This window comes from Saimiri boliviensis, chromosome 8, assembly GCF_048565385.1.
Source record: "Saimiri boliviensis isolate mSaiBol1 chromosome 8, mSaiBol1.pri, whole genome shotgun sequence".
Lineage (NCBI taxonomy): Eukaryota > Metazoa > Chordata > Mammalia > Primates > Cebidae > Saimiri > Saimiri boliviensis.
In genome coordinates this window covers 18,478,720-18,504,314 of record NC_133456.1, presented here as the reverse complement: position 1 = coordinate 18,504,314, position 25,595 = coordinate 18,478,720, and the positions used below count along the sequence as shown (strand labels likewise).

The following is a 25,595-nucleotide window of genomic DNA, read 5'->3' as shown; positions in this document are numbered from 1 at the left end:
CAGAGATAATGAGGGCCAAAGTGCGAAAGGACTGGTAGGCCCCTGTAAGATGTGGCACGTTACACTGCAGGAGATGTGAAGCCTCTGGGAGGTTTTGAGCAGAGAAGTGACAAAAACCTGATTTATGACTCCTTTCAAGTAATTCTCAAAAGTAAGTTAATTCATGTTGTTAGGATGGACTGGGATATGCTATGACAACAAATAATTCTTTACAGCTTAGCCATGTTCTTGTGTAACATTTCATTTGGCTGGGCTAGATCCTGCAGCAGCTTTCCCCAAGTGTGTTCCATGAATCGTCAGAGCTGCTTCCTTTGAAAACAGTTCTGCTTCCAGTAATCCTGGGAAATACTGGGAACTCTCTTCCCATCTCAGTGATTTGAGACCACCATTAAAAATATGTCAAATTGGAATAGAATAGAAAATATCAGAGTGCATCACATGAAGTCATGTTTTATAAAATATTCTTTTAGTTACATTTATACACATATGCTTAATATACATCTTGTGTGTAGTTGCAGTCAGAAAATGAGACTCAAAAGATCACAGCATCTCCCTAAACATCTAAATAAAACCCTGAATGGTTTGTACTGTCCTCCTCCCTCCTTCCTCATCTCCCAAGCAGGGCTCAAATTCTCCACCCTGTCAGTGCTCCATATGCACAGACAAGCTGCAGTTTGCAGTGCCGCATCCTGCCTCCTGTTCCTGCTGTATCAAGTCTTCCTCTTTGTTTCATGTTCTAGAAAATAGACTTGGATTGGCTAAACTGTTTACTGGCTATCTGGTCTCAGGAAAGTTACTTCACCTCCCTAATCCTGACTTGCCTCATTTGCAAAATTTTTCCTTTTAGGATCATTTGTGATGATTAAATGAAATAACATACAGAAAGCATCTGGAATGTTAAGGACTGAGTATTTTCTCTTCATCTGTTACTCCCGCCCATACACACATACACAATTTAAGGGGACCCTCTGGATCTTTGCTTCCCTTAGGAAACACTGCCATCAGTGATAACCTCAAGTCATTTTGAGCAGGTGGCTGCTGGGAAGAGGTCTGTCTTCATCTAGCTAATGATACTTCCTGTTAGTTTCAATGTTGGAGGCTTTTTCAGCCTGGCCCCCAGATTCACTCAGGGCACCCTACTGCTTGCTGACTCTGCCTCCATTGCCTACAGGCTCTTAAGAATCCTGGGGTGCAAACGTTGCTATTGAGGGACACAAGTCATAAAGATGTGTGGGGACTGGTCTATGCTGACCCAGCTGTTAATAATGGGGCCAGCCCTGATTTTGGGACTACAGACCCCCTAAGCCCAGGACACTCCCCAACGAGGAGCATATAGACTCTCAGGTCCTGCTCTGACTGCCACAGTTGGCAGTAGGTGATCAGGGGAACAAAGGCACTGTGTGCATCCGAAGCGGAGAGGCAGTATCAGCCACCTCAGTGACTTTTTTTTTTTTGAGACGGAGTTTCGCTCTTGTTACCCAGGCTGGAGTGCAATGTGCGATCTCGGCTCACCGCAACCTCCGCCTCCTGGGTTCAAGCAATTCTCCTGCCTCAGCCTCCTGAGTAGCTGGGACTATAGGCACGCGCCACCATGCCCAGCTAATTTTTTGTATTTTTAGTAGAGACGGTGTTTCACCATGTTGACCAGGGTGGTCTCGATCTCTTGACCTCGTGATCCACCCACCTCGGCCTCCCAAAGTGCTGGGATTACAGGCTTGAGCCACCACGCCCGGCAACTCTTAACAGTGATTAGTTCTTAAGGACAAAAACTCCATTGTTAATGAACTTAGTGGTCAACGGATTTTCCTTCCAAATCCCCTTGGGGACTGAACCCAAACAAAGCGAAGAAGTGACAGTAAAAAAAGACTTGTCTTTCTGAAGCTTGGCAGGAGAGGGTGGAAGTTTGGGCAACAGCTGTATCGCCGAGTTGCAGTGGGCTCACCGAGAGGCTCACACCTGAGAGGCGCCCCTCACCGCCCCGCGTCGGCGCCTCACGTGGCAGGAGGGCAGGCCGAGCGGGGACCTTTCCTTCCTAGCACCTGGGCCCCTACTCCAGAAGACTGCGGCTGGCTGAGCCCCCGGCAGGGCTTTTATTGTGAAAGGAGCTCCCCCTCCCGTGCTTTCGGGGGAATGGGGAGGCTGGGCCGGGACGCGCGGCAGGGACTTTGCAAACTGGGCTAACGTCCCCAGTAAGTAGACAGCGGAGGCTCGCGGCCGCGGGTGGGCTCCCGCAGATCCCCGAGCATTCCCCACCCGCGGAGCATCCCGGCGCGCAGCGATCTCACGGGAGTTGGCGCGGGGACACTTGGGTGCTGGGAAGGTGTAGACCTTCAGTCCAGGAAACCCGTCCCGGCCGAGAAGTCGCGCGTCCGGGGGAGCCCGGCTAGCCACGGCGCCGGGGGCGGCCAAAGGGAGGCGGGATGAGTCTGCGGGCCGGCTGAGCGCGCCGAGGAGCGGGCCCGGCCACCGCCGGGGACATGGTAGGACTCGCGGGAAGGAACGCGCGAGCGGAGGGAGGGGCGATCGCTGGGACAGGTGGCTGCAGGCAGCGGCTCTCGCGCCTCTCGCCCCTCCCGAGGCCGGAGTTGTTCCCGAAAGTTGCTTGGGGCGGCGGCGGCTTTCAGTTCTATGCCAGAACTGGGGCAATCGGCTTTACTGCCACTCTTGGCGGGGAGGACCGCAATAAGGTTTTATTTATTTATTTATTTATTTATTTAAATTACGAATCCGCACACCTTGACCGAACCGTAACCCACCCGCAGCTCTGTGCAAACTTCATGCGATCCACAAGGCAGGGAGAGGGGAGCGTTCCCTGGGGAGCCCATGACAGCCTCTGATGAGACGCTTATCATTTTAATACTCTCCAAAGTATATGTGAATTTTGTACTATCTTCTCTAGCTTAGCTAAGTATTGATATTAAAAATAGTGTCCTAACGTTTCTCAACGTTGAGTTAAATTGGCTCTAGTGAGGTTCCAGTCCGCCTCCCTCTACCTCCCTGACAGGACTATTGGGCAGATGTGGAAGCACTGGTGGGTCTGAAATGTCACAATGAAACCAGGGACCTGTGGACGTGGCCCTTCCATGGATCAACCTCACAGACACTGACAGGCGGAAAAGAAAAACTCGTTGAGAATGTGGTCCAGGCGGCTTAGCTAAAGCACATATGCAACCCCAAGAAAGGGGCGTCCCTCAGGCCCGGCCGCTGCTTAGTTACTCTGCTTTTCCTGCTGCAGGAAACCCCTGAAACCCCAACTGGGCTCCTGCACTTCACTTGGCTCCCCTATCTGCTTCTGTGTCCTATGGCCTCTTCTCTTCCTCTCCAAACTCAGGGAGGGCAGATTGGAGACCACCGGAGATGCTTCGTGGAGATGCTTGGTGGGGAGTTTCGCTGGGCCTGGAGTTTAGAAGGCTGTCTAGAGACTGCGCTGTAGGAGGCTCTGAGAACAGCTCCTTTGCCTGCAAGGGGGCCTGGCAGGTGGCTGGAGCAGAGGTGGAGGGCTGATCATCAGGAGCCCTGAGGGAAGGGTACTTTTGAGGCAAGGGGTGTGTGCATCTTTCACCCTCCTAACACCTATCCAGCTTCAGGTTTTTTCTCAAAGCTGCTAAGAGAAGAAAATAGTGGAATCTTAAGCTTCAAAAGGGGGATTGATTGGGAGTGTAGGATGTGAAACTGAAAAGCGTGGAGATATCCTATTACAGATTCCCTGTTTAGGAGCAAGAGTGTTGCCAGAAGAACTGAGGCCACAGCCATCCACTCAGAGGGGCTTAGCAGTATGCTGGAGTCTCCTGGCTTCAAAGGCAGCTGTGGCAGAGGCTCTGTGGTCTGTGGCTGAAGCAGAGTGCCCGGAGGAGAGATGGTACCTGCCTTCTGCTCAGGCTGCCTCGGGGAACACTGGTGTGTTTGCCCACTGCCATCGCAAGCTTCCCTTTCTGTGAGTCAGCGCAGCTTCCCGGCTTCACGTCTCTGGCTCTGGGTTTTGGTATTGTGTTAGGAAGAGGACTTATGTCAACATTTTACTGTGTCCTAGTTCACTTGCGGAGAGAGGGGCCTGATGGGCATCCTCTGGCAGTGAAATGGCCTCGGAGATCTGAAGGCTGTCCTTTGCTTCTCCCTCTGACTGAAGGGTCCTGAGGTCCAGAGACCGCAGGGCAGCGTGGCACTGGCTAGAAGCAGCATGGGAAGAGACAGGGGGCTAGGAATCCCTTGGGACCATAGTTTCCTCTTCTGTAAAATGAGAGATTGGACTAGATGTTACCCAAGGTGCCATTTAACTCCCAAACTGGGTGATGTGTGAGTAATTTTGAGATTGGACCTCAATCCTAGTGTTGAGCTGTCCTTAGCATGAACAACTAAAAAGGTATGAGGAAGAGTCTTAGCTTCCTGACTCGGGCTGTCCCCCTCGCCAGCCCAAATCCAGATGGCACCCAGACCAAAAGATGTTTTCAGGCTCTGCAAGTGTTCCAGTTTGCTGCCAGGGCTGAGAACCACAGGGCACGAAGGCTGAGAGAACGGGGTGGGTAGGGGGATGGGAGGGGTGGAAGCTGGGGCTTAAAGCTGCACTTCCCAAGATACCCCTATCTCCATAGAATAGTCATTCCTTGAGATAGTCCTAAACTAGTTTTTGGGAAATGATACATGCTATATCATTTCTCATGATATGATATTGCATATAACATATGCTATATCTCTTTGAGGCTCTGTTCATAGAGTATCCTCTTTGAATTCATTACATTGAAATGTGAACTTGCCCAGCTGTTTGAATGTGGTATCCTTATTCAGTAGTAACCCACTACCAACCTGTTATTGATCCAAGGTACATATGTTGGGAAACTCTGGGCTAGAAGTATAAAACTAAAAGCCTAGAATCATTGTCTTTTTGGAGAGAAAAAAAAAAAAAAGAATATTGAGCTGCAACATCTGTGGGGGCATTTTTGATCATCCTGAGGGGTCTGGGGTCATTGCCATAGCTTGGTATGTCTTTTTCTGAAGCTAAGATTGGAACACTGTCACTTTCTTTCCTTGCAACGGTGGTGGGAGGCTTGGTGTTTGCCAAGGACTCTGTACTTAAATAAAAAATATTGATAGAATCAGATGTATATGTGTTGGGTTAAAAATTGAAAAAGAAAAATATTGATAGAGAAAGTTGAAACTATTACTGCCAATTAAAAATGTTTTCCTCCTGATTTTTGAAAAAAAAATATACAACTTCTGCAGGAACCGCGATTATCATTTTGGCGTATTTCCTCTTCTCCTTGAGTATTATTTTAAAGAGCTGAGATTTCCACACATGCAGTTTTGCAGTCTGATTTGTTTTACTTCAGTTTATATCAAAGCATGTTGCCATGTCTACATCTCCAGAAAAATCTTTTGTAACCATACATTTAATGCTCAGTACCAAGATTTTGATAATCTTCTCCCCGTTTGTGAACATTTAGGTCATTTCAGGTTTGGGACTGTTTTCAGTGGCATGTGGCCAGCTTCTCATTATGCATGGCAATGAGGACCTGAGTGCCCAGCTAAGTGGAAATCAGACAAGCTCATAAGAATGAATTGCTCCAGCCTCTTTCTCTATCCAAGCTTTTACTGTAACCACCCTCCCGGGACCCATTGTGCTGTGGGAGGAGTTTCCTATTGCCTGTCCTCGCTCTGTGCTATGGGCAGGTCATCAGGCAGGCAGCAGTGGGGAAAATGGAGTCCCATGGGAGCCCACACAGGGGCCAGTCCTCCTCGGGAGAACCAAGAACTAAAATCCCTGGAGGTTAAGACTCAGAGGAGAAGGAGCTGAGGCTGGAAAAGAGATGTGGCCTCCTTAGGGTCACTTAGATCAGGGCCAGGGCCCAGGTCTCCTAGTTCTTCCCCCTCCCATGCAGGTCCTGTCACAGGCACTTCAGCCCCATTGTAGTCTTGAGGGTTATGGTGTAGCTTGGAGTGGCAGAGGAAAGGCCCAGGCTTTGCATTCAGAGTGGGGTTTGTACTAGGCTAGGTCACTATGTGGCTCTGGGTAGGTGCTGCCTTACTCTGGGCCTTAGCCCCTTATCTGTAAAATGAGTTATCACGAGGGGCAAATGGAGTCATGGAGGTGAAAACACTTGGTGTCTCAAAGGTGCTGTAAGAGTGAGGGGTTTACAAAGGACCCACAAAAATAGGTTTGCTTTTTGTTAGGGTTTAAAACAAACGGTAAGGAAGTCACAGGTTCCTTTCATTCAATGTCAGTCAAGGGGATGCTTCTGGGACTCTTCTCTAAGTAAGGATCTAGTACAGACGGATTTTATCCTCAAGTAGTTTTCTTGCTTCTTTAAGTCTCTCTTTTCATGGGGAAAACCCAGCCTGCAGATGTTCATCCAGTCTGGCCTCCATGTGCCTCCTTGCAGAATGCTGCTGACTAGATAAGAATATAGCTCCCCGAACAGCCACAGACCCTTGGAGTCTAATGCTGGGGTCCCCTCAATGAGTCCCTCTGCACTGAATGAGTCCCAAAAGTTCTCAGGCTCAGCTGAAGAAGAGGTTAAACGGATTTTGGAATCAGAACCGGGAACCTTGAAATGCAGCTCTTGGGGCCTGTGGGGAATCTGATCTCCTCTCTCTCTTAGGGGTACAGCCCTTACCTGCAGCTCCTGCTGCATACCTGACCCAGGCTTTGGGCAGGACTGGGCAGGGGACAGAGTGTTTTAAACAATCCACTGGCCCCAACCATACCAAACAGGGATTGGTCCAAAAAACAGGGATGTAGGGGGGTTGGGAACAGGCCTCACAAAGAAATGAGTTTCTTAGACGTTTCAGGGACTAGTGAGAGAAACATGCTTCAGCTTGGCATCAAAGATGCTGACAAATTCCTCCAAGTAGGTCTGGGAGGCCCAGTGTCTGCTCCCCACCTAAGGTACTAGTAGAGGCACAGAGTGCATCAGTTTTCTTTGAGGCATTGTTGCTATGAGACCTGGGGCTATCTTTGCTTGGATCATCTTGTGATGTGACTGCTAAAGTGACTGGGGAGTTTGGGGTGTGATCCCTGCATCTTCTGGATGTGTCTGCACAGGCCTGTGTGTGAAGGACCACCTGGCTTGAGAGTGAGGATGAGAGCCATGATGGTGGAAACGCCAGGCCGCCCTTCTTTATGTAGATTTCACCTCCTATCTCTCTCCCTCACACACACACTCACACATCACACACACATGCACGCACACACACCCACGTGTACACACATGCATGCACATATACTTTTGGGAGTGGCCTGGGATCTGGTCCTACTCCTCAGAATCAAGCCTGTGGCTCCAGAACTGCCAGCTGAGGAGAAGACAGAATGTGCTTTATGACAGCATCTGGTGAGTCCTGGGGTCAAGGAGGCTAAGCGTGGAAAGGAAGCAGGATGAGGGCTGACATGAAGGAGGAGGAAACAGCAGGGGCGTAACTGAAATGCACATGCAGTCACTCGCCACTTTAGAGTTCAATTAACAAGAGCGAGGTCTGGTATGAAGAAAGTGATTTTATTCTGAAGCTTAGAGGAAGAGGTGCAGGCTCTTGCCTTTAAGGGAACCACTTTGCTCTAGTGCAGAAAGCAGGGTCCTTTAAAGGAATTATTGGTGTGAGTGGCATGCAGGGGAGTGAGCAAGCAGGTGGGGGTCTCCGTGACTCCCTTTGGTACCTTAGCTACCGGGGAGTTGAACTAGGACCATCACCGGCAGAGCTAGGTTATGAGGTGGCCATTGTCTTGAGATACTCTCCAGGTGGGAGAGAGCTTTGGAGTGGGAGTACTTTAGGTTGCAAATTGTTACCTCTCGAGGCAAGCTCCTGGTGGAAGATAACTCAGGCTCTGGAGCTTCTAAGTAAGCACATAGTTAAGCTTGCCTTGTTGGGAGTGTTTGGTGAAGGGAAGGTAGAGCTTCTAACTGCATTTCTAAGGAGCTAAGTAGGAAGTGAGCAATGAGAGAAAAGGAGGAGAGAAGAAAATAATTTTTTAAAAACTTACTATCTTTCTCTTAGAAAAATGGTGGTACTTAGTTATAGGGGCCTCACTCTGATTTCTAGGCCTTCACGAGCTCTGAAGGCATGGCTGTCTCTGTGGTCAGGGGCTGAGCCTTACTCTCAAGCGGCATTGGAATTCCTGAGTGGAGGTTCACATTCAATGTGTAAATGTGTGTTAATGCTTCCTCCGTCTCCCTGCCGCTTTGCCTTTCATTCATTCATCCATTCATTTATAAAATGCCTGCTTTAAGCCAGACATTGTGTAGGGCAGAAAATACAAAAATCAAAAACACATACCCTGCCCGTGGGTAGTACGCAGCCTGGTGAGGCTGCCTGTGTGTATGTGTGTATGTGTTGGGGGTGGGGAGTGGCGCAGGAGCAGGTGGTAGGTGGTAGGTTCAGGGGAGAGGGAAGCGAAAAGAAACGCTTCAGCCCTCTGGGCCAAATGTTCTGCTGAAGATACAGAGGAAGGATAGACCCAGGAGTGAATGGGGCAAAGGGAGGCTATGAGACAGGGAGTATCTGAGGATGACCTGGATTCTGTCAAGTAAAGAAAAGAGAAGCCACTATACATCTGTTAGAATAGTTAAAACGTGAAACAGAACACCCTACAACCTCAAGTACTGGTCAGGATGCCAGCAACGGGAACTCTCATTCATTAAAGTAGGAAACACGGTAGAAAACAGTGTGTCAGTGTTTTATAAAGTTAAACGTACACTTACCATAGAACCCAGCAGTCCCATTTCTGTGTATTTATGCAGGAGGGATGAAAACACATGTCTACAAAAAAACCTGGATGCAAATGTTTGTAATAGCTTTATTTAGAATTTCCCCAAACTGGAAGCAACTCAAATGTTGTTCAATGGTAGATTGGATAAATGTGGTACGTCCATACCGTGGACTACTCCTCAGCAACAGAAAAGAAACCATCGATCCATGCAACAACGTGGAGGGATGTCAAAGGCAATATGCCGAGTGGGAGAAACCAGTCCTACAGTGTTACATACTGTGGGATTCCTTTTATGTGACATCTGGAAAGGGCAAAACTATCGGGATGGAAAAGAGATCAGTGGTTGCAGGGGTTGGGGTGGAGAGGCTGTGATTACGAAGGGGCAGCACAAAGGAGAATTCTGGAGTGATGGAATTGTGTCCTGATTACGGTGGTGGCCATGCAAATCTATACATTTGTTAGAAGTCAGAACGATATAGAAAATTTTCAGTTTTAATGTATATAAATTAAAAATAAAGAAAAAAGAGAGAAAGGCATTCTAGCAGAAGGAATAGCACGTGCAAAATCCCTGGAGGCAAAAATGAGCTGTTAAAAGTTGGCTGGGAAGAAGCCAGGCTGGGACCACAGGGGAACCTCCTGGAGATGGGGCTGGGGCCAGAGCCTGACTCTTGGATGTGGGTGCTCTCCCCACCCAGCTAAGGGTTTGTGTTATTGTCCCTAGGGCAGAGGGGGCAATGGAAGGGCTTTTGAGCTTGGAGAGGTGGGATTGTATTTGCATTTTAGAGAGCAGTTGTGGGGGCCGAGAAGAAGGAGTGTGATCCAGGGGCCAGGATGGAGGTATGGATTCTGTAGCAGGCCGGAGGGAGCAGGTAGGAGGGATGTTCGGGCAGGAGAGCCTCCAGCCCTTGGTAATCTCAGGTGCGGAGCCTGAGAGCAGGTCAGGAGTTACTTCAGGTTCTTGTCCAGGCATCTGTATATATGGGTCACTGTTGGCCTTCTTCTTTTCTCTTCATTTTCATTTTAATTTAGTTTTTGGTGTTTCTTTTCTAGTCACACTTAAAAATGATCATTACAGAAGTAACGTATTTAACAATGATACTAATCACTTTAATTCTATAAAATCATTTATTGTGTTATATTCTTAAGAGCAATGGTTAAATGTTGGATACTTATCTTTTAATCCTCTGAACTGATTTTGTACATATTGCCTTGATAATCACAAGAGTAGGACAGATAGAAGCTGGGTGTGGTGGCTCACACCTGTAATCCCAGCACTTTGGGAGGCTGAGGCAGACAGATCACCTGAGGTCAGGAGTTCAAGACCAGCCTGGCCAACATGGTGAAATGCTGTCTCTACTAAAAATACAAAAATTAGCTGGGCATGGTGGTGCATGCCTGTAGTTCCAGCTACTTGGGAGGCTGAGGCAGGGGAATAGCTTGAACCCAGGAGGCGGAGGCTGCAGTGAGCTGAGATCCAGCCACAGGTGACAGAGTGAGACTCCATCTCAAGAAAAAGGGGGAGAGTAGGTTAGAGAGAATTCCAATGATAATTGCATGTACAGGGTTATTTCTGTCCCCCAAGCTACCTTGCCTGTGGTCCCTGATGCCTTCCTTCAGCCAGCGTAGACACCTGGCTCCCTTCCTCCTGGGCTCCAGCCCAGCTGACTGCCACTGCTGGAGAGTGGGTAGGGGCTGTGGCCACTGCATCCTCCCTAGCCCAACTTCTCCGCCTGCCATGGGCTTGGATTTCTAAGTGGCCACAGGAAGGGGCTGTATCACATGCTGTTTACTTGTGGGCAGTTTTTGTTTGGCTTTCGAGGGTGTTTGCTTGCAGTGAGCAAACAGCCTCTTCCAGAACCAGCTGGAGGATTCAAATCCTCCCCTCTTGGCTGGGGCAGCAGGTTCACAGTTCTGTAAGAGCCAAGTTGGGTAGGGATTTTTCCAGAAATGCCATTGGCCAAAGAACTGGTCAACGACAGCAGAGGGGATAAGACTAGAAGAGAGAAAAATGACAAGAGTCAGGGCCAGAGACACAGGGAGGTGAGATGAGGAGAGTAAGGCACAGAGGCAAACGAGACCAGCTCTGTGGAGAACATTTCAAGTGTGGGCATGGTGCTGGGCCAGGCAGACGCCCCGTGCAGCTGGTGAGCGTGCCATGCAGCAGGGCTCCTGGGCCGCATGGAACATACTCTTCGGAGCTGGATTTTGTCAATGGTGTCGCCCTTTGGCAGAGCAGTGCTGTTTTCCTGATGGACTGAGGGCTGACTGTCACTGCCTGTCTATGCTTCATATGTTCCAGGGCTGTCCCTAGTGTCAGCTCTGTGTTCCTGCTGGGGAGGCATTATCAGCAGGACAAACCCAGCAGTTCCACTGGCCAGTCTTGCTTCTGGCCAGACTGGCTTTCAGCAGTGCTGTGAGGTGACTTTCAATGCACTGGACACTAGGAAATTCTCAAGATATTCTGGCAAGGATTTAAAAAGTTACTTTAGTGCTTTTAAATGCTTGGTGATATCTTTGAGATGGGAAGGGAAGACCCAAATATAGTCAAACCTGTAACATTATATGGCCATAATTTCAAAAAGTGCAGGAGCCACAGTCCCTTTCATCCTTCACTCCAAAGGAGAGGAATGAACTGCAGCCCAGGGATGATGTGATAACCCTTCTTGGCCAGGTGGAAGGAAAGCGGGAGACGTGGGAGGGGGAGACAGTTTTGGGGAAGAGCAAGGAGCACGTTTCCTAAAGAGCCTGGGAAACAGCGCATTCATGGATGGACGGGTCCTCACGTTTGCTTTCTGTCTCCAGGTCTGTGCAATCTCTTTCTTCTAGGTGTCCCTGTCTGTCTGTCTGGACTTCCCTTTTAGAGTTGCCATTGACCTTTGTCTTTGGTGAATGCAGAGTTGAGGTAGGATTCTTAGAAACTTGTTCTTTCGAATATTGTCACTGCTTCTCTTCCTGACCTAATTATAGGGGAACATTTTCCTCGATTTTCCATTTGGGCCTGATAGTGCTTTGCAACTCTCTTGTTTTCTCTCTCTCTGTTTTAAATTGTAAGAGCAATACCTGCTTATTGTGGAAAATCCTGCTTGCTTTTGGGTCTCTTTGGAGGAATTTCTGTGTGGTGCTCCCAGCGTTAGACTCACAGCATAGACAGCTGCACCTGCTAGGAGGTCTGCATGGTCAAGAGTCCCTGTGCAGGGCCAGGTGTGGTGGCTCATGCTTGTAATCTCTGCACTTTGGAAGGCCAAGGAGGGAGGATCCCTTGAGTTCAGGGATTCAAGACCAGCCTGGGCAACATAGGGAGACCCTATCTCTACAAAAATTTTAAAATTGGCAGGGCATGGTGGTATGTGCCTGTAGTCCCAGTTACATGAGAGGCTGAGGTGGGAGGATTGCTTGGGCTCAGGAGGTTGAGGCTGCAGTGAGCTGTGATCATGCCACTGCACTCCAGCCTGGGTGACAGAGTGAGACTCCATTTCAAAAAAAAAAAGGGGGGGGTCCTTGTGCATACATCCTTGGGGGTAACTCCCAGCCAGCTTCTCAGAGCACTGCTCTCTGCCTGCTTCTGGGACAGCAGTGGTGCTTGTCTGTGGAGGAGGGAGGGAGGACAAAGGAAACCCACATTTACTAAGTTTATTTATTAGAGAGGCATCTGCCTGCCATGTGCCCAACCTCCATCTGAGCATTGGGATGAGAATGAGCATGCCCTATACCCCAGGGCCCTCAGGAATTCCAAGTCTTGGGGAGGATGGGGGCAAGCCTACTTGTCTACTTAATGACAGGTGCATTGCCTGCATTCCAGGTGTGAAGCTCTGAGTCCCAGGTGTGACATTCTGAGAGTCCCAGGTGTGATGTTCTGAGGGTCCCAGGTGTGGTGTTCTGAGGGTCCCAGGTGTGGTGTTCTGAGGGTCCCAGGTGTGATGTTCTGAGGGTCTCAGGGATGATGTTCTGAGGGTCCCAAATGTGATGTTCTGAGGGTCCCAGGGGTGATGTTCTGAGGGTTCCAGGGGTGATGTTCTGAGGGTCCCAGGGGTGATGTTCTCAGGGTCCCAGGTGTGATGTTCTGAGTCCCAGCGTGCTGCTCTGTGTTCCAGATATGCTGTTCTGTGGGCCAGGTGTGTTGCTCTGTCAGCTAGGTGTGACTCTTCTTCATTAATTAGGAAACTAAGGCTCAGAGGAACCAAATGCTTTGCCTGAGGTCTTGTGGCTGGAAATTGGTGGGGTCAGGGGCTGGACCCAAACCTGAATGAGCCCTAGGCCTATGTCTGGGAGGACTGTGGACAAGTATGAAAATAATGGGTGTGATTATCTCACCCTTTTACTCCAGCTGGTTGAGAGGAGGTCTGGGGACCCCTGAAGTCCCTTGGACCTGTCTAGGTGGAAGCAGTGAGGGCGGGCCAGGAACTTTCCCCAGCCGGTGGCCTGGCCTGTAATGTTGTCATCTGAGTTCCTGTAATGATGTCATCTGAGGTCTTGGGAATCTCCTGCAGGCTTCTCTTCCCTAAGTTTCCTTTTTCTTCTTTCTTTTTTTCTTTCATATTTTTAGTAGAGACAAAGTCTTGCCTCGTTGCCCGGGCTGGTCTCAAACTCCTGGCCTCAAGTGATTCTCCCCTTTCAGCCTCCTAAAATGTTGGGATTACAGGCACGAACCACCACACCTGGCCAATCAGTCTTTTTCTTGCTGGTGTCTCTGCTATTCATACCTTCTACATAGTCAGGCAGATATACACACTCACACATATCCACCCACTCCATGCACTTAGATTCATTATTCACACACTCACACATAAACCACATGCTCACATGAACATTCACAGTGTCACAGTGAAACAAGTCTCACTCACACACTGATAATGTCGCATACACACTCGCGTATGGGCACACACTTGCATAGCCAAAGAGCAGCTGCAGAGGTGCTGCCGGGGTTCATGGGAGCCTGCTCCGAAGCAGAGGTATTTGATGGAGTAGTGGGGGTGGAGCCAGGCTCAAGCTGTGCCCAGACTGTGGTGGGGGCTGGGGTCGTGCTGCCTGGCTGCTTGGGGCCAGTGGAGGTGGAGGCTGCAGGCAGTTTGAGGGCTGGAGGCTGTAACGGCCAGTGAATGGGCCATTTGGATGTCTGTGCCTGTGCTGGAAGGAGAGTGAGTGGGACACACAGGCTTCTTTCTCAAGGACAGAGTGGCTCTGTTGTCTGTCCACACAGAGGCTCAGTGTCTGCCTCCTGGGGGACCTGGACCCCAGCTCAGGGACTGGCTGCTGGCAGGTTTGCTTCCTGGATAGCGCGGGTGCTCATTCCCAGCCTCCCTGCATGCCTGGCCACTGTCTGCAGGCCCTGGTCCTAGTCAGCTCTTACATTACTCACCGTGTTCTGGCCCCTGACCCCCACCCCTGCGCCCAAGATCCTGTCGCAACTACAAAGATGCGATTGTATTCCTTTCTTTCAGAACATTCTCCCCTGAAACTCCAGTTAAAATCTCCTCGTCTCCCTTTAGGCTGACTGCGCAGGGACGCCTTGTGTAGTCACTTCCCTGGGAGTTTGAAGAGGTTTCTAGCTCCTGGTTCACACTCACTTCTCTCCCTGGTGGTGGCTCAGTTTAGACTGTCATTGTAATAATATCTTACTTGGTACGATTTTAAAAAATGAAGGGTTCAGAGGGTGAACTGTAATCAGAACTGAATTAAAACCCCGGTCACCACCTTGGGCATGTCAGTGAAACCTTTCACTTCTTAGCTTCATTTTCCCTTGGCAGTACCAGGGCCTCCTTGTGGGAGTGTATGTTGAATGCCTTAATGAGCATAAGGCACCTTGCACAGCCATCAGCACATACTCCTTGCTCAGTTAATGGGAGCTGATTACATTGTCCTTGGACAACAGACAGACCTGGAGGCACAGCAAGGCCTGGGCTTCCAGAACTGTCAGGAAGATCCTTCAGTGCAACACGAGGACCAGGAGTGGGGAATGCCTTCGACTCTGGCTCCCCTCAGGAGTTTGGGATGTATGCCAAAGACAGACTGCCTTTGCATTATCCCTGGGGACCATCCCTATGACAGTGAACGGGAATCAGAGGAAGGGGAAAGGGACACCTAGTTCAAGAGCTCTTGATCGGGGGTCCAAGCATGTGATAAAAGAAAAGCTTCAGCTGAATTAAATTTAAAAGAGTTTGATTGAGCAATGAATGATTCGCAAGTTGGGCAGCCCCCGGAATCCCAGCAGATTCACAGAGACTCCAGGGTTGCCTTGTGGTCAGAACACATTTTTAGGCAAAAAAGGTAAAGTGATATATAGGAATCAGAAGTGGGGTACAGAAACAGTGAGACTGGTTACAGCTCGGCGTTTGGCTTATTTGAGCAGTTTGAACATTCAGCAGTCTGAGTGGTTGAAGTATGCCCACTGGGACTGGCCAAAGCTCAGCCATTGTTACTGGTGCGTACTATTAAGTTAGGATTTTAATTTTGTCTATTAAGCTAGGTTCATCAACAAGCACTCAAATATAGAAGTACGGAGTCCTTCTCAGGTCATATTTAACTTGCTTTAACACATGAAATTCAGGAGAGCACTAGGTTGAAGAAAGTTGCATCTTTATTTTCACGAATCTCTAACCGGAATTCAGTGTTTCTTTGATAATGAATATAGGCACTAGCCACAGTAGTGTTGGCAGGACCTGTGACTTTGTCACCAAGAGAAGTCACAGATATTTTATGTAATGACAGTAGAAGCAGATGCTTTGAAATATAGTTTTTATTCATCACTGCTTTGAAAGTGCATTTGTTATTAGGTATACCAATAGATATTGGTTTTCAATGTGTTAATAAAGAGGCATATGTAGCATTATATCACACATTTGTTTTTTAGACGATCTGGATGATTATTTCAGTGTAATTGATTATCTTGATAACCCTGTATTTTCCATTCTGTACAATAAAAAAATGCATCCTGAGAAGGATCTTCAGTTTCACCAGGTGGCCAGAAGGGTCTTTGGTATTAAAAAGATTCATAACCCCTGCCTCTGCATAGCTATTCATCAATGTGATCTGCTTCTGGGGGAGTGCCAGAAGCCCACTTTGCCTAAAAGCATCTTTCCCCGGCCTCTCCTCCACCGCCATTAAAAAATAATCTTTAACAAAATTGAAACCTGGTATGTGCCAGGCACGGTGCTGGGTGTTGGAAGGCAATTTCCCCTCAGTAGTAATAACGTATTGTATATACAACCTATTACGTCATTGTAGCAGAGCAACACAATAACAACAATGCCCAGTGCATTGGACTTTGTAGCTTTCTCATTCATCATCTCCTGGAATCCTCATCCTTTAAATGTTAAGACTGTTGTACAAGACTCATTTTAGAGATCAAAAAATAAAGGCTCAGTGAATCTGAGTCAAGCCCAAGTCATGCAGTTCATAAAGATGATGGACTTCCAGGTGGGCCCTCCAGACACAAATGTGATGTTTTCTCCACTCGATCAACCTGAACATTCTCACACTTGGACTTAGCCCTTGCATTTTGATATCTAGTCTTTGGAAATTTTTTGTTAAAAATAAATATCCTTGGAAATTAGTTTGTTGCATCAAGCATTGTCCCAAGGGTCTGGGTCCCAGAGCATCTTGTATAGATAGAGGAGAAGAAAGGGCAAGACTAGAGAAGGGGCCCTGGGAGGCTACTAGGTCTGGGTCTGGGGAGGCCTGGGCAGAGAACAACCCCTGGGGAGGTATGGGGGCAGGAGACCAGTCATAAGAGAATGGGGAAGGCCAATGCTAGGGAGGAAGCACTGATAGGGAGGTGACCTCTGAAGCCCGATTTGACTCTCTTTGTGCATTTTGCTTGGGGAGCCTCCAAGACACATGTGTGGAGGCTCAGCCTCCATCCTCTAAGCAGCATCACCATGAGGGCGCTGAGGGAACCTCCATTTCTGGAAGCCTCCGATGCAGTTTTCTGCTTGGGGCTGGGCTGAGAGGGCATGTGGTAGACAAGCAGAGCATTTTCATGACATGGACATAGAGACCTGCTCCTCTTCTCTGAATCCAAGAGGGTCCATTGGACACTGCCAGGCACTTCTCTTGTTTTGACTGAGAAGTCAGAAACTTCCTAATTAGGCTTTCTCCCTAATTCCTGGAAGGCAGCAGCCCCAATGCATATCATTTTCCCCCACGGCATCCAGCACAGTGTAGACGTGGAGGATATGTGCAATAGATGTTTCCATTGGTTGGTAGCCTCCTACATCTTATATTTAAGTATCTCCAGAGTTGTCCAACAGAACTTCTGAGATGAGGGAAATGCTCTATCCTGCGCTGTCCAACGTAGTAGCCTCTGCTCGCAGGTGGCAATTGAGCACCTAAAATGTGGCCAGTGCAACCAGGAATGGAAATTTTAAAATTTTAATTAATTCAGGCCGGGTGCAGTGGCTCAAGCCTGTAATCCCAGCACTTTGGGAGGCCGAGGCGGGTGGATCACGAGGTCGAGAGATCGAGACCAACCTGGTCAACATGGTGAAACCCCATCTCTACTAAAAATACAAAAAATTAGCTGGGCATGGTGGTGTGTGCCTGTAATCCCAGCTACTCAGGAGGCTGAGGCAGGAGAATTGCCTGAACCCAGGAGGCGGAGGTTGCGGTGAGCCGAGATCGCGCCATTGCACTCCAGCCTGAGTAACAAGAGCGAAACTCCACCTCAAAAAAAAAAAAAAAAATTTTAATTAATTCAAATATAAATAGTCACATGTGGCTAGTGGCTCTCATATGGGACACTGTAGCCCTGGACCAAGCGACGTAATCTGAAGTGCAGCTGGAGGCCAGGCTTCTAGCACAAGCGAAAGAAGTGGGCTGGTGTAAGGAAAACAAATCCGCCTATGTTTGCTTTTCTCAGGTTTAATTGAGCTGTGGTCAGAGAAGTGTTCATCTTCTATAAGAAAAACAATAAGGCAAATGAGATGCCAAAGGCAACTGTCCTTCCTCCTTGGTGCTGGGAGACAATAGGGAGTGGTGGGGCCTGTGGTGAACTGCAGGGAGCATTTCATTAAGAGAGAGTACCACTCTATGCCAGCCGTGTGGGGACCTGGGCCCAAAGTGTAACGAGAACTTCTCCTTTTTCAAGGGAGCTGGAAATCTGAATTTTTTATGTGAAATATCCTGAATCTTAAATATTGGTTCAAATTTACTTAAAACGCTGTAAGCCAAATAAAACACATCTTCAGGCCAGATTTGGCCTGTGGGTCCTGGTTTACAAACTCTCCTCTAGGTCTAATCCTGTGTAAGTCCGGTGAAGAGCGAGGCGATTCTGCCCTGAAGAGTTCCTAATAGGCTTGGCCTCCCTTGTTGTCACAAATTTGGTCAAAAGAGGGGAGAAGTACATCAGGAAGGCATAGACCTGCTCCCCTCCTCCTCTTCTCTGAGGTTGCATCTTGGCCTTTTAGCAGCCAGGGAGCAGAAATCTCTGGAAGGTTGGAAAGGTATAGCCCGGAAAGAAATTTGCTTTATTTTTCAGCAGCAATTCCTGCCCCATCTTGACCCCAGCCCCATTCCCAGTTCTGAGAGCAAAATGTGTGGCTGTTAATACAAAGTCAGCCAGAGAAAACTTCCAACCAATGACAGGGTCTCCCAAATTCCATCTGGCCTGTGGTGTTCCCACACTGGGCTCTGTGAGCTGGAACAGAATGCTAATTCAGCTGTGGATGTGGAGAGGGCTCCTGGGGCCAGCAGGACTGCAAAGCTCCAATGTATAATCAACATGGAGACTGGAGCAGGGCAACAGCAAATGGAGGGACATAGAGGACACTTCATTGACATTCCCACCTATGGGGCTCTTGCTGTCAGTACAGTGCCAGGATCCCTGCCATGGAGTTCATCCCATGGGCATTGCTAGAAAATTACCATCACGCTAATAGCAGCAATCCTAATGACAAGTAACGTTGAACTTAACTGTGCATCCGGCTCTGTTTTGAATGCTTTATCTACAACACCTTATGTAACTTTCATAGTGTTAATAGAGCGATTTTATTTTTATGATTGACAAGTCACATTCTTTAACATCAGAATGTCACCACCGTAAGAAGGCTTTTATCTGTTTTGTTCATGATGTATCTCTTCTGCTGGAACAGTGCTTGGCTCAGGAAATACCTGCTTAATGAACTAATGAATGTACCAACTATGAAGAAGGAGGTATTAGGTACTATTATGACCCCCATTGTACAGATGAGTAGATCAAGGCCCAAGGTCACACAGCAAGGACATAGTGGGGATGGGATCAATAGCCCATGTGTTATTTGCAGCTATGCTAGGCTGGTGATGGCAGGAAGGCCACAGAGACCTGCCCATCTCCCCTCTAGGCCTAGAGATGAAATTGTCAAATAGTTTGGGGACTGGAGAAAGGTCGTGGTCCTGTGGCCAGGGACTGAGGGGTGATCCCTGTCACCATTTGGGTGGAGGATACTCAGTTCCCGGCTCAGCCTGTGCTCCGTGGGCCTTGGACCATCCAACTGAGCCTCAGGACTTGTGATCTCCTTGGAGAATGAGCACAAACTCTGAGAGGCCATTTGTCTTTCTGATGACAAGTAGGTCACTCTGTCCCTGGAGCAGAAAGCTGGCAGCTTCATATGCTAAGGGCCCTGTGCAGAATTGCGCATCCCACGCTCCCTTCACAGGCTGAGCAGTTTCAGAGCTGAGGCTGGAACCTGGGCTGGAATCCCGTCCAGGCAAGAGGCCCTGTGATGAGCAGCCCCACTGGCCAGTGTTCCTCATCTGAGACAGGAGAGGAATGATTTTTTTCTTCCTGCCCACCCTCTACCCTCTGCTACCCGCACCTGGGGTGACATCTGCAACTCGCTTTCAGAGAGTCGGAGAAACATAGTTTTGTGTGTGAAGTGACTGGGGATTGGTGAGGGGGTCTGGGGTCAAGTTGCAGGGTCTGAGGGTGAGAAGGACCTCAGTAAGTCTCGCTGATCCTGCCTCTGGCCTCTGCTCCCTGCTCTTCAGTGCTCCCTTTTGGCCTGACTTTCCATGTTTCAAGTGTGAGGTATTACATGTTCAAGCTACTTACTTTCACATGCATGAGAAAGATGAGAGAGAGAGAGGTGAGTGTGGAGAGAGAGAGGGAGAGAGAGATCTGAGATCCACAGGGATGAGGAGAATCATCTTTAGATTGGAAAACAGCACATGCACATTCTTTTTCAAAGGTGTACCTCCCAAGGGCCTCTCATCCGTGGGCTGTTCCAGCCCTCACTGGGTACAGATTCTTCCTTCCTCAGCTGTACCTGGAATAACAGTTGCACGATGGAGGAATTCTCCTCCTCTTCTTCCCCCTCATAGCTTATGTTTATTGAGCATGTATTGTGGGTCTAAAATAATTGTAAGCATTTGACAGTTATCTCATTTAAGTCGCATAATGGCCCTATAAGTTTGTGTCTTAGGTAGGCTTCCTCCAGAAGGAGACCTTGGGACCAGGATTCCAGTGCAAACAGTTTACCTGGAAGACGTCACCAGAAGACAGCAGTAGGGAGGGAGGAAGTGAGGCAAGGAAGGCAGCCAGTGCAAGGTGTATGAGTGGGCAGGTTCCTGCTGGGGACCTCTGGGGCTCTGTCCTGCTGAGGACTTCTGGGGACCTTGAGGAACATGCCGCTCCTAGGAGTTGTTCTACCCCACAGGTTAAGAGGATGGGGTCTTTATTCGCCAATTCCTGTCTGCCATAGGTTGAGGGCTGCTCCTGGGGGTATTAACTTTCCAGCAGGCACATGGCTGGTGAAGTCCTTTAAATGATCTGGGACATGGCCTTGCTGTCCACAGTACGGAGGATACTGGTTGTGATGAACACCAACACTGCAGAAGACACAGCTGGGAGAATTCCACCCAAGAGCTGGTTGGATGAAGGGTCAGATTTTGTGGAATATTCTAGGGACCTCATATCCGAGAACCAGAAGAGGCTGAAGAAGAGGTTGTGGGGGCAGGTCAAGCGATGGAGATGCGCTTGGAACTGGACCTCCTGGCAGAGTTCATGGCTGATGTGTGTGTCTAGGGCAGACCTGGAGCTCAGCTCCTTAGCCCAGTTTACCCTTTGCTGTTTTTTAGTGGGGTAATGTTAATAATGGGAGTAACCACGTTTTGAACAGTTACTATGGCCCTGTGACTTTTATAGAATTTTATACACATTAACTCATAAAACCCGCACATCAACCCTAGGAGGCAGGTGCTAAGCTTTCCACCATTTTAGAAAGGAGTGAAGAGCTAGGACACTCAGGACAGGTGTCTTAGCAAGAGTGTGCAGCGGGCAGGGGAGGGGGTCTCTGCCTCTGCCTCCTGCTATGACAGACGGCCCTGTGTGGGTGGCCTTCCTCTTGGTGGCTCTTCCTCCCACCTGCTGACACCCACTCCTGTGACCTTAGGTGCTGACCTGGGGTTTTCTGGTGCCAATTCACCTGCTGTCACCTCTTTGGTTATAACCGGTGCTGACCTGGCCTCCGTGGCTACTGGTGATGGCTAGATTTGGGTGGAGGGACTCTCTAATCAGTGTCAGCTTTCCTAAAATGCACAGGGTAAGAAAAGCCTCTTTGTTTCTTACTGCCACAACTATTTCATTTTATCTACTGGTTTTTGAACTACTTTTTTTTTTTTTAACCAATATGCATAGGAATACATTTTACACTGTGACCTAATATGTGTGTGTACGTGTGTGAGTGTGTGCACTTGTACGTATCAGTGTGTATAACTGAAATGAAAGTCTCATAAAATAATATATCCTTACGGCTTATTTTTTTTCCTCTCTTCCTTTTCTCTTTTCTTCCTTTTCTTGCCCTTGTACTAATGGGTTCCAATCACAGTGTGACAATCTGATTAAACGCCTCTCTCGTTTTAATAGAGCTGTCCCCCTTATTGAACTTGGTTCAAGTTGCTGGCAAAGAAGCCAATTTAGAAGGCAGTGCGTGCATTGTTGCATTTTCAAATCACCACTCCTCCCTCCCAATATATTCTCCACATTCTGGATGAAGCTGGTGCACACTGGTGCTTCTCCTCAACAGGCAGGCACCTTCCACATGTAAAAATCCCAGGGTGAAGGTGCTCAGCACCCTCCGTCCTGGATCCAGCTGTCAGCCCCAAGCCAGGCTCCCTCCTGTTCCTCCCAGGGCAGGGCTGTGGGGAGGAGCTTGTCTACTGAGGCTTCAGCGGACATCAGCAGCCCACCCTGATGTACTCGGACTCCTGAGGTGGGCCTGCTGGGCCTGGCCTCTGGGCCCCCTTGCTGCCCAGGGACTTCTGCAGTAGGAAGGCATCTTAAAGCGGCCATGCTGCCAATCTCTGCAGCAGCCAGTGCAGTTGTATTAGTTTCCTATTGTTGCTGTAACAAATTAACACACATCGAATGACTCAGAACAACAATATGTTCTCTACGGTTCTGGTCTGAAGTCCAAAACTAGTTTTTCTGGACTAAACTCAGGTTGCTGGAAGGGCTGGTTTTCTCTGGAGGTTCTTGGGGAGAATCCTTTTTCTTGCCTTTTCTGGCTTCTGGTAGCTGCCTATGTTACTGGCTTGTGCCAGGAATTCCTCCGTCTTCAGAAACTGTCTGCTTTCATCATCACTCTGCTGTCTCCTCTTCTGTATTCATTTTTCCCTTCACCTGCCTCGAATACGGACACTTGTGAACACATTTAGAGCCCACCCACCTAATCTAGGACAGTCTCTTCGTCTCAAGAACCTTAACTTCATCACATCTGCAAAGGTCCCAGGTCCCAGGGATTAGGGCCTGGACATCTTTGGAGTCAGTATTCAGTTTACTACAGTGGTTGTCCAGGCTCTGCTTTGAGGACCACGTGTTCTTACCCGTCATCAGTTGGCCCAGTCCTGTGACAGCGTTCAGGCTGGGGCTGTGTGCTCCTGGGGCCGAGTGAGGCCAGCGTGGCCTTTCCAATGCTTTCTGACCCTTCTCTACCAAGACAAGAAAAATCAGTAGTTACTAGATATTTAACAAGTAACTGTTGTGTTCTGCCACTCCCAGAGGTAGGTTTTTGCCCTTTAGCAAGTTCCTCTGTGAGTTTGTGGACAGAGAGCTGCAGAGTCTCAAAAGTGGAAGGAACTTAGAGGTTGCATAAACAAGGGATTGGGGGCCTCTGGGCCAAATCAGCAAGATTCTCCAGGCTTGGCCCTTGATGCTAAAGAGAGAGATGAAGGAATCTGGGAAATCTCTCAAGACAGCAGCCATGCCTACAAGACCATGCATTTCCACATAATTCTATTTCACACGCTGGAAGGTGAACATTCCCTTGGCCCACACTGCATATTATCTTTGTAACATTCCCCTGTCACATTTCCCAGTAGATGAATAAGATCAAGGCCAGGTTCTCAGGAAAGCAAACAGGAAAATCACATTAATACTTTGTAAAGATTGTCCTTACTTAGGTTGTTGTAGAGTGCTGCTCACAAGGGATTAACTGTACAGTCATTCAACATGTGGATGAGGTGATGGACAATTTCACTGTAGTTGTATTTTGGGGCAAGGTGAGCCACGGAGGACAGTGAAGACTAATTTCTCCTGCCTGCTAGTTTTGTCTTTGAAAATCTGGCCCTGGACTCATGTTCTCAACTAAATTTTACATTTTCTTGAAGACAGGGAACATTTTGTTCTTTTGAGACCCTATGGCAGCATCATGAACTGGTGGAGAAGTCTGGGTGCCTGTCACAGGAAGGAAGAAGAGGATAAGTCCCCATTTTCCTGCCTAGGAGGAGAGCTCTCTCCTTGGCCCCTCTTCCCCTCCTCCACCCCTGCCCCCGCCCTGTCCACCAGATAAATCATTCCAGACGCCTTAGTGTTGGGAACACCCAGTGCCAGATCTTCACCTTGGCAGAACCCTGAGCAGGCCCCTGATATTGTGGGCCTAGTCCAGAAAGCCGATCCCGGGTCACATGCTGTAAGAAATTCCACGTCATGACAAGGGAAGGAGTGAAACCCTTCCAGCTGCTGCTTTACTTGGTGGAATTGGATGATACGCAGTCCGGGAAAGCGATCATTCCTTCTAACACAGCTAAATCCAAACAGCACGTGGCCACATCCAGCCTGCAACGGACTTGGCCTGGCCAGAGCAGGGCAGGAGGCCAGAACAAAGAAAAGGAGCCAGATGTTATGAAATATTGGTCTGTGCTCAGCAGGCTCGTGCAGCCTCTAGCAAGTATGTGGACAAGAATGCAGAGCTTGCCTATTTATTTGTGAACATGAAGCTGCAGACAGGGAGCTAAGGGGAAATATTGATTAATTTGATCACTTTCAAAAGAGGAGAACTGAAATTCAAGGCGAGGGGCTATAGCTACTTACTTCCAGGGACACTTTATTTTTCCAGAAGCCTCAGTGAGGCATGAGAGGAGGTGAGGAAGGTAAAGGCGAAGGTGGGGACAGGTGGGCCTCTACAGGTGTAATTAGATTGCTGGCATCGGGGCCTCTGGAGGCAGTCAAGTTTGCTTTGAAGGAAGAATTTCTGAGGGGTAGGGAGCCTTCCTGTGAGTTGGGTCCTTGCCTGCCTCTTCCCCGTATCCTGCAAGCTCCGGGGGTCTGACCGGCTGCCTCTCTCTCTTCAACCATTCTCTTACCCACCTGCATTTGTGGCTCCTCAAGGCTTCCAGGGCACCCTGCCCTTTCTATTGTCACATATTCCCTCCCTTCCCTCTGGGATGCTTTTCGTTACTAAAAGCTACACAGCATAGAAAGTTTGCTGATTGAAAATCAGCTTACTATTCCGGTGTTAATCATCGCTGGTCTCCTTTTAAATGTGAGTGGAGCCAGGTAGGTCCACATTCAAACATTCTTCTTCCCAGAATCCTCCTGGTTAGATGGTCTAGTTTGTTTCTCAAGACTGACAATCCCAGAGGCTGAGTACATGACATAATTTTCCAACTCTGCGGTTTTATTTTGTTGGGACAAAAGACTCAACATGTGTCCTAAGGCTGGAGGAAAAACTGATGGCATATCAATTTTTTTCTTAAGGGATTTTCAAGGGCAATTCTGATCTGGACTTAATTTTTGCCTGATTTGCTATATTCAGAATCTGACTCTCTCATAAGTTGGGACTCTACTGTACCACCTTTTTTATTCTTGCTTTTGTGTTTTTATTGCTCCGAGTGATCTGCTGCTGTTTATCCTTTAGTATAGCATTTCTCAAACATTCTTTGGGCTCCTGGGGCTCCATGGACCTCTGCACTGGTTTAGAGCTGTGCTGTTCAATATTGCAGCTACCAGCCACATACTGAAATGTAGCTAGTCTGAATTGTGATGTGCTGTTTGTGTGAAATATGCATTGGATATCAGAGATTACAAAAAACATAAAATATCTCATTAATAGTTTGTTGAATTAATTTTTTTAATATATCAGGTTAAATAAGATATATTATTAAAATCATTTTTAATTGTTTCTTTTCCTTTTCTGAAAAGTGTGGCCACTAGAAACTTTGATATTTCCTATGTGGTTCACATCATGTGTCTATTGGACGGCTCTGAGTTAGGGAAACATTGCTTTACAGCCATCTCATTCTTCGGTTCTTTTATGCTTGAAAGTCAAGCTCAACAATCCCCACATTCTTTGTTTCCAGACTTCATTTCTGAATGTTTGAAGATGACACATGTTCATTATGGCTTAATTTTCTTATTCAAATGTACCTGGACTCCATTTGATTAATTTATTTCTGCAATGAATCTCTAGGCCATTGATCTCAATCTTGGTGATTCCCCAGACTTACACAGGAAAATAGTTACTTTACTTGGTCCCATAATTCCTTCAGATTATGTCTAGTAGACTTTGGATAAATATGCATTTTTAAAAAAGAATAGATGGGCCGGGCACAGTGGCTCATGCCTGTAATCCCAGCATTCTGGGAAGCTGAGGTGGGTGAATCACCTGAGGTCAGGCATTTGAGACCAGCCTGACCAACATGGTGAAACTCCATC

The 25,595-nt window shown here is 48.2% G+C and overlaps 1 protein-coding gene across 2 annotated transcripts in view; it reads left to right on the top strand.

Moving 5' to 3' along the window:
• The first annotated feature begins 2,055 nt into the window (after positions 1-2,055).
• GASK1A (golgi associated kinase 1A) overlaps positions 2,056-25,595 on the top strand; it is a 70,695-nt gene continuing 47,155 nt past the window's right edge. The window contains exon 1 of one of the 2 annotated variants that reach the window (XM_003926210.4): positions 2,056-2,480. In XM_003926210.4, coding sequence (XP_003926259.1) covers positions 2,478-2,480 — 3 coding nt within the window. In that variant the 5' untranslated portion in view covers positions 2,056-2,477. The remainder of the gene's footprint in view (positions 2,481-25,595) is intronic. The other variant, XM_074404035.1, reaches the window with a different exon arrangement.